General features: G+C 44.7%; 1 protein-coding gene across 4 annotated transcripts in view; it reads right to left on the bottom strand.

Annotated features, from left to right (window-relative positions):
• Positions 1-677: 677 nt before the first annotated feature.
• The window catches only part of LOC146808932 (interferon-inducible GTPase 5-like), a 51,313-nt gene continuing 43,304 nt past the window's right edge, over positions 678-8,686 (bottom strand). For 3 of the 4 annotated variants that reach the window (XM_085615737.1, XM_085615735.1, XM_085615736.1), the window contains exon 2: positions 678-2,624. In XM_085615737.1, coding sequence (XP_085471863.1) covers positions 1,394-2,617 — 1,224 coding nt within the window. In that variant the 5' untranslated portion in view covers positions 2,618-2,624 and the 3' untranslated portion in view covers positions 678-1,393. The remainder of the gene's footprint in view (positions 2,625-8,686) is intronic. The other variant, XM_085615734.1, reaches the window with a different exon arrangement.

Raw genomic sequence — 8,686 nt, 5'->3', positions numbered from 1 at the left:
AACATACAGACAGACACCCGGGTATATTTTTATAAAAGGTTTGGGTGGTCCTTCAATGAATGGACTGAAAGTATTAGACTTTGAAGGGCAGATTCTGAGCATAGCTAAAAAAAGGTTGGCTCTGGGCAGTCACAGCCCTTTAGATAACTCCCTGGGTTCTGCACCTGCTGCTGTTACTGTTGTACACCTGCAAGATCACAGACTCAACCTCAGCAAGGAATACTTAGCTTTTCATTTTTCCAAGGTCAGTATGATGAATATCCCTGAACTGTGTAAAAAATAACACCAAGGGGCTTATTACGATGTCCGGTGGACTTGCGTCTGCCCAACACCGTCATGGATACAGGTCGGCGGTCCCAACCGCTTAACTTTTATGCGACTGCACATGGTGCGGTTGCAAGCACCTGCTTCTGTATGGGAGCTTGTGCTGCGGTCGGAAACTGGCCACAGCACAAGCTCCCATGCAGAAGAGGGAGTTTGTGTTCATCCCTGCACCACGTGGCAGGCACCTCAATGTGCCTGTCATACGGTGCAAGAATTAACAGGGAGGCACAGAAGCCACAGGAAGAAAGGAGCCCTGCTGGGGGCCCCAAACTTGCTTTCTGACAGGCTTTCCATGTCGAAAACCGAGCATCGTAATTCGGACTGCATAGAACTCTGTCCATATGGATTACGTGCTGGTTACGACTGGCAGGTGGGCTCCTTGAGCCCATCGGAAGCATGGCAGAATGTCCTGCTGGTTTCAAAACCGCCAACCTCCATTGTAATGAGGCTGTCGGTTTTGAAACCGACTATCTCGGTTGGAAAGCCTCCGACCGAGATCGTAATCAGCCCCCTAGTGTTCAAAGGCCTGGGTACTTTCTATATTAAACGATCAGCGCAGATGTTTGGCCCTCACTGCTTCAGTACATTTGTTATATTAGTAAAAAGAACTTCATTTGAAAACTCAAAAACAATTTTATGTTATGTATTTATTTGCCAAAATGCATCAATAAGAAGCTTGTACCCAAGCTGGAGTATATATAATACACAATGAAAACATAACTTACACGTAGTGCACATTTTGCTGTATAAATAAATAGTTATCAAATAACTGTGTTGAGTGGAGGAAGGATTATTAAATTAAATATATTTGTTGAGGAGCAGTCTGAACATTATGCCACGAACACAGATGCTCTATTTTCAACTTGAGACCTTGTGTGTTTTTTTTAGATTGGAAATCCAAGACGTTCGCCTTAAAGTGGTAAGACAAATCCAGGCTCTGTGTAAAGTGCATTGCTGGTGCTGCTGCAAAGCCAGATGGGTTGGTGTGTGGAGAGTCACATGTCCAGAATGACTCTTCCCCAGCACCACCATCCTGTCCTGCTTATTCTTTGTTTCCTTGCAGACAAGTCTACCTCAGGTCTAAAGCTGCCTTCAGCACTCTGTGTGCATCCTGGGCTATCTCATCAAGGTTGTTCCGCAGCATATTGTATGTGGTTCCAAATGAAATGGCTGCAGCGGCCAGAGATCCGAAGACTGGGAGGCGTCGGAGGACAGACTCCGCGATCATTCTTCCCCCACCTGTAGCATTGGCCAACAGATTCACCACCAGGTTGGCTGATAGTTCCTGGATCAGCGGGGACTTGATCAGAGCTCTCAGATCCACAACAGATATCTTGGTTTTGGCTGCCAGTTGCTCCAGAGAGGTCCCATCCAGACCAAATGTTTTGCAGTAACCTTCGAGAGACCTTACCAAACTGGCAACGTCACAAACAACGGATAGTCCTGGAATAGGTATGGCAGAGATGGCACAAGAAACAGTGGCAAATTTCCAGATCTGCCTCCTCAGGGCTGTTTTTTTCTTCTCCAAAATGGTCACGGAAACATTGGGAAGGGAGAGCAGGAACACGTGCCTCTTGTAAGTCGGGAGTTCTACTTCCAGATCTTCTGCCAGCATCTCAAAGTCATATTTACCCAGGTCAGAGCACGACAGCAGGTAGACATGAGGCTTTTCCAAACCTTCAACCGCTAGGTCTGAAATGCTGCTCTCGCTGATCTCCTGTAGGATGCTGTCCTTGTCATAAGTTGTGCCTCTTAGACTTTTATCTTCACGGTCAACATCTGTTGAGCACACAAGGAATACCTTTTTTCCTGCTGTTTGAAGTTCCTGTACTAGCTGGCCATGAGGCCCCTCAAGGGATTGGTGCGTGATGATGATGAAGACATCATACCTGCTGAAGTCGACCTTCTGGTGGTACGCTGCAGTGGATACGTCTGTGCTGAAGATACCCGGCACCACCCAGAATGTCAGCTTTGGATACTTGGGATGTGGGTATGGCCTTGGCCCATTTGTCTTGCGCTCCACTGCGGGCGCTTCTTGTTTGACTTCTTCCTCCCCAAAGCCAAAGAAGGACCTGATGAACTTTGACTTGTCACTTTCGGACCCCCCAGCTATAGCAATATCCAGGGAGGAGTTTTCCAGATTTATCAAGTGTTCAAGAACCTTGGTGGCCACATCTGTGAGCCTCCCCTGCTTCAAGTCGGGTGAGAAACCCTCCAACTCTTCGTCCTCGTTGGACTGTCCATCCGTCTCCGCTGGCCATTTCTCCAAGTCTACAAAGGTCTCTAGCTCCATTGCGGATCTGTTAAAACAAAAACCACACTCTTGAGAGCTTTCAAATACATTTTTAAGACACAAATAACCAAAACTAATAACTGTGAAGAAACAAGATACGTTTCCTATGAGTGGTGCTGTGAGATATCCAGGCATTACCATACCTGTCCTTATGTCCAGCATGCTGCGATAAATGAAGTCCTGTGTGGTAATCCTGTATCCAATATCTATATCTATATCTAAATATAAATATATAATCCTGCATTCAATATATAGAATTGTCTATTTCCTTGGTGCGGGATCTTAGAATGTAGAATGTGGAAGGTGCCTAGCTGGAGGGTTCCGTGATCGACAGTTGCGGATGAACCTCCTGTGGCTGGGACGCGGTTTCTTACTATCCTGAAAATAAAGAAGCTACCATCTACACTTCAACATTGTGCAATCCTGCTTATTACACTGGCGACGAGGATGGGATCACTCAAGAAGACAAGACACCCATGGTGAACTCTTTTCGCCTCGTTCATTCGATGATTCACGAAGATACTTCTGGGTGAGGTGAGATCTAACCATTTAAGCGTCCTAGCCACAGGAGGTTCATCCGCAACTGTCGATCACGGAACCCTCCAGCTAGGCACCTTCCACATTCTACATTCTAGATCCCGCACCAAGCAAATAGATAATTCTATATATTGAATACAGGATTATATATATATATATTGGATACAGGATTACCACACACCTCCCCCCGGATCCGATCAGGAAGAGTCGGCCTCCTAATTATTTTTCATCCAATTCCAGATGGAAAGAGGATAACAGAGTCAAATGTTTTTGTTGTGATCTTTACGGTCATCTTGCTAATGATAAATCCTGTCCTGCTCTTTAATCCAAATGTCATAGTTGTGGGATAACTGGTCATGTATCTAAAGCCTGTAGGTCTAAGAAACCCAAGTCCAGCAAACGTGTTAAAGAAATCTTCTTTGATGATGTTGACTCTGAAAGTGAACATGAAGGTCTACATTGTGGAGAAATTATCTCTTCAGGTGTTGGTGTTCTTAACAAGTGTCAAGGTCCTGTAGTTTCTGTTCTTGTGAATGATTGTAATATTAGAATGTTGTTTGATTCTGGTGCTAAGATTTCTCTAATACGGAAAGATTTCTTTGACTTCAAGTTACAAGGTAAAGTGGAAGTACATAAGCCTGACATCAAACCATTGGCGTATGGGGGGCAACCCATAAAGCTCTTTGGTTATTTCCTTGGTAGTATAGAATACAAACGGAGATTAACAGCTGGAAAAATCTACATATCATGTAGGGGTGACAGCATCATCAGCTGGTTTCACCAGGCCGACCTGGGGGTCTCCTTAGTTCCTGGGGCAGATCCTTGTATTGTTCTTAGGGATTTAACAAATTCTGATTTCTTAAAAGCATTAGGTGTGTAGGACTTCATGATAAACAGGTTACTTGCAGGGATGATTTCAAAATGAATTTACAATCTGAATTCCGTGAAGTCTTCAATGAGAGCCTGGGTTGCCTTTCTAACTATGTACACGAGATTGTTTTGAAACCTGGTTCAAGTCCCATTTCTTGCAAGGTACGGAACGTTCCCCTTGCTATGAGAGATTCTATGCATCTTGAACTTGAGAAATTAAAACGGGATGGTATCATTGTAGAGACTGAAGCTGGTCAGTGGTTGGCTCCGGTTGTTCTTGCACGCAAAGCCTCAGGTGAGGTGCGTCTTTGTGTGGACTTGCGCGCACTTAACCGTGCTGTGGTTGCGGACAAGTATCCACTTCGAAATATTGCTGAAATGCTCACGCAACTAGAGGACTCATGCGTTTTCTCAACTCTTGATTTGCGTGCTGCTTACCATCAGGTAAAAATTGATCCTGAATCCATGGATCTGACAGCCTTCGTCACCCCGTTTGGGACTTTTAAATTCACTCGTCTTCCATTTGGGCTTGTCTCCGCCGCCTCTGTTTTTCAGAGAGTCATGGAAGATGTGTTGAAGGATATAAAGGGAGTACAGATTTATCAGGACCATGTCCTGATCCATGGCTCTTCACAAGCTGAGCATGATTCGAGACTAAGGTGTGTCCTTGAACGATTTAGCAAATGAGGCTTGACGCTTCGCGAGAATAAATGCAAATTTAATCTTAGGGAAATAGAATATCCTGGACACAAATTAACTCCTGATGGTGTTAAACCCAAGGAATGTTTAGTCAAGACTATTGATAACTTGCCTGTTCCTCAGTCACGTGAGGAACTCGTAATTTTTTTAGGTATGGCTGAGTATTATAATAAATTCATGCCACACTTCGCCAGCCGCACTCATGCTCTTAGCTCCCTCTTAAAAAAAGGGGGGAAATTTATTTGGACATCTCAGTGTCAGTTAGAGCTTGAAGAAGTCAAGGAAGCTCTTAAGTCAGCTCCTTCCTTACAGAGCTTCGACACTTCCTCAGACTATCTTGATCACAGATGCAAGCTCTAAAGGTTTGGGGGCAGTCCTTAAACAATTCAAAGGTGGAAAAGAAGAAACCATTATGTTTCTGTCTAGAGCGCTTGTCGGACCAGAATTACAATATTCTGCAATTGAAAAAGAAGCACTTTCTATCTACTGGGCCATCAAAAAACTAAAGAAAGTTTTGTGGGTTCCTCTTTTCTTGTTCATTATGACCATAAACCTCTCAAGGATTTATTTGGCAAGAAGGATCTTAATGCAGTTTCTTCTAGAATCTGTAAGTGGATCATTGCCCGGCAAGATTTTGAATTACTTGTCAAATACATCCCTGGTGTTGACAACAAAGTTGCTGACTGCCTGTCACGATTGGTACCTGTATGTCATGATGTATGTGACCCAGAAGATTACTGGGAGTTTGACACATTCAAGGTGTGCGAGATTGCTGATGGTGTTGTCTCAGATGGAATGGCGAGTCTTTAAAGAATGACAAAGTATTACTTGGAGTATGCCTGTTTGTGTCTGATGGATGGACAGGCATTAGATCGCTATCTGATGATGCAAAAAAAAAAAATTGGAATGTGAGACATGAACTCTCTCTAAACAAAGATCTGTTGTGGCGAGGTTCTCGTTTGGTTCTACCTAGTTCTTTACAAGAGAAGATTGTTCGTCTTGCACACGATGGCCACCAGGGTATATCAAAAACAAAAGAGCGAATTCGGGTGCACTTCTGGTGGCCGGGGGTTGATATTTTAGTAGAACGGTTAGTTAGAGATTGCTCAGAATGCAGGTTGTCGGACAAAGTGTGCAAGACAAGGACCCAACCTATGATTATTCGTGAACCTCCCTCTAGGTGTTGGCAAGATGTTGCTTTAGATCTCCTGGGACCAATTCATTCCAACTCTGGTCAGTTCTTTGTTTTGGTTCTTGTTGATATGTACTCCAGATGGCCAAAGTTCAAAGTCACTCAGAGCTCTGAAACCAGAGATGTTAGAAGGTTCTTAGAGGAGGTATTTTTCAGAGAAGGTCTCCCTGAGACTTTGTTAAGTGACAATGGTGTGCAACTTGTCTCAAAGGAGATGGAAGACTTTCTGTGCAAGAGGGGTATTGTTGATAGAAAATGCTCTCTCTATCATTCTGAATGTAACAGGATGGTTGAGAGATTCAACCGTGTGTTGAAGAAAGCTATACAGTCTGCTAAGGAACTAGGGCGTGACTGGAGAAATGCTATTCAAGAGAAAGTTTTAGCATATTGTTTAACTCCTCATTCCACAACGGAAAAGGTTCCTTTTGAGTTGTTTAGAGGACGTACTCCTAACACTCAACTATTTCAATCTTGGATGAGAGGTTATGGTTCTGATGTTAGTATTCCTGAAGATTCTCAGTGGAGGATTCGTCAAGATTCCAAGTCAAGAAAGATGAAGGCGAATTTCGATGTTAGACATGCTGTTGCCCATACGATAGTCAATGTAGGGGACTGTGTGCGGGTTAGGTCTCCACAAAAGAGTGGAGGTAACAAGTTTTCCATTACGCGTAAAGTTGTTAAACTATTTCAAAATGCAGTGAGACTTGATGATGGACGTATTTGCTCCTGTACGTTATGTTACTCCTACTGAGTCTTCTACTCGCCAGCCTTACCCTGTGCAACATGCACCTCCTCTGCGTAGGAGTTCTCATACTTGTTCTATTCCTTCTAAGTTCCAGGATTATATCTGTGACTAGGTTATCTTCTTTTGCTTCTTTGTTTATGTCCGGGGGGGGGGGGGGGAGGGGGGAGGTGTGTGGTAATCCTGTATCCAATATATATATATAATCCTGTATTCAATATATATAATTGTCTATTTCCTTGGTGCGGGATCTAGAATGTGGAAGGTGCCTAGCTGGAGGGTTCCGTGATCGACAGTTGCGGATGAACCTCCTGTGGCTGGGACACTGTTTCTTACTATCCTGAAAATAAAGAAGCTACCATCTACACTTCAACATTGTGCAATCCTGCTTATTACACCCTGCTACTCAAAAAAACTTTAATTTGCTGTTCAGCCACCAGCACATTGCGAGGCCAAGGTCAGTGGTTATTGTTATTATTTTTGCCTTACAACTTCCGGGGTCATTAGAAGCAAAGGGACGGACATTACTGACCTCTGGGCTGTGCCACCGCATTCATGCACTTAACACCCTCGCTGCCAGAATTCTAAGAAAAACCCGGGACTGGACCATCTAGTCACGCCTGGACCTGGGAGGCATGGCAGCTGTTGAACACCGCTGTCTAACCATGCGGAGGCGTTTTAAGTCTCATTAGAGCTTTCCGCACTCACAGAGCCGATAACATCTTTTTCTGGCTCGCCCATGGGCACGATTCTTTCCATTTTTGTCAGTTAGAAAAGTCAATGTTACTAATTCCCGAGGATTTAGAATAGAAATGAGAGAGACCCCTTTAGCCAACCAGGGGAATAGGGTACTACTTTCTGGTAGAAAGAATTTTCCTGTGGTGCAATATAATGTAGGAATTAATCGTGTTAGGAAACTGAATTGTTACATTCAGATACACAATCATAAGCCCATGTGTTAGGATATGTCTAATTAATATAAGTCATGCCACTATACAATTTAATAAAAACATATTTTATAAAAAACCAAGCAAAACAAAAGCAATTTGTGATCTTGTCATAAATGCGCCTGTTGCCAACATACAAATAACATATGTACTTAAAGTAAATTCTACTAAATTCAAGAGCACAACTGATACACCTTACTTGAGTACAGTTTTTCGGCCCTAACAGTACACAATAAGTACACCCATCAATTAACAATCCCACGAACTTAAAACAGAGAGACAGAAATAGACAGTACGATTTGTCATGAAGTAAACTAATTCCCGAGGGCATGAAGCGCACATGAAAATGTAAAGAAAACCCCAGCGGCCTCCAGTTCCTTTTTGCCCTGGAAGTGGCGCTTTGGATTTATAAGAAGTCTGGAGGGCGCCACTGAGCGGCGGTGGGTACAGGATGCTTAACGGAAAAGATAAACCCCCACATGAGGTATTAAAGAAGGAAGAGGGCGGGTACATTTAATACTTTATCGTCCATTTTACGAAGTAAACATTTAGTAGACTCCACAGAGTATTTACTACATTTAACGCAGCAGTACACCGACCTGCCCCCCCCCCACCAGCTGTTGGAGCCCCTTTACCCCAGACTGTGTAGCTACGTGTACCCCACATGCTCCCCAGGCACACCTGCTCTCGGGTTACGCCTACTCTGTTCCAAGATGTCATTCCTTCCGCTCTATCCGCACCCCTCGGGTCCCTCAGTCCATGGAACCGGAATGCCGCTGCCCGCGTCCCACGCAGTGGGACATCAGCAGGGCAGCTCTCTAGTGGCCGCCCGTCGCAGCCTTCCCCCTCCCCCTTCTCTTGCCTCGCTAGGGAGGCCACGCCCAGGGAGGAGATCTCCCAGTAGTGTGTAGGAGGAGTCGGGCCGTTGGGGGGGGGGGGGCGAGGCTAGCCCCCCTATTTAGGCGTGCAGCTTGCCCAGTTCCCCCTCTGCTTCCCGCGCGCCGCTCCAACTCGGACACGCGTATTCCCACCCTTTCCGCTTACCCTGCGTGACGGAGACAGCGCGTTATTGGAATGTTTTT

This window comes from Triturus cristatus, chromosome 7, assembly GCF_964204655.1.
Source record: "Triturus cristatus chromosome 7, aTriCri1.1, whole genome shotgun sequence".
Taxonomy (NCBI): Eukaryota; Metazoa; Chordata; class Amphibia; order Caudata; family Salamandridae; genus Triturus; species Triturus cristatus.
The sequence above is the reverse complement of the archived record's forward strand: the minus strand, read 5'-3'. Positions and strand labels throughout refer to the sequence as shown.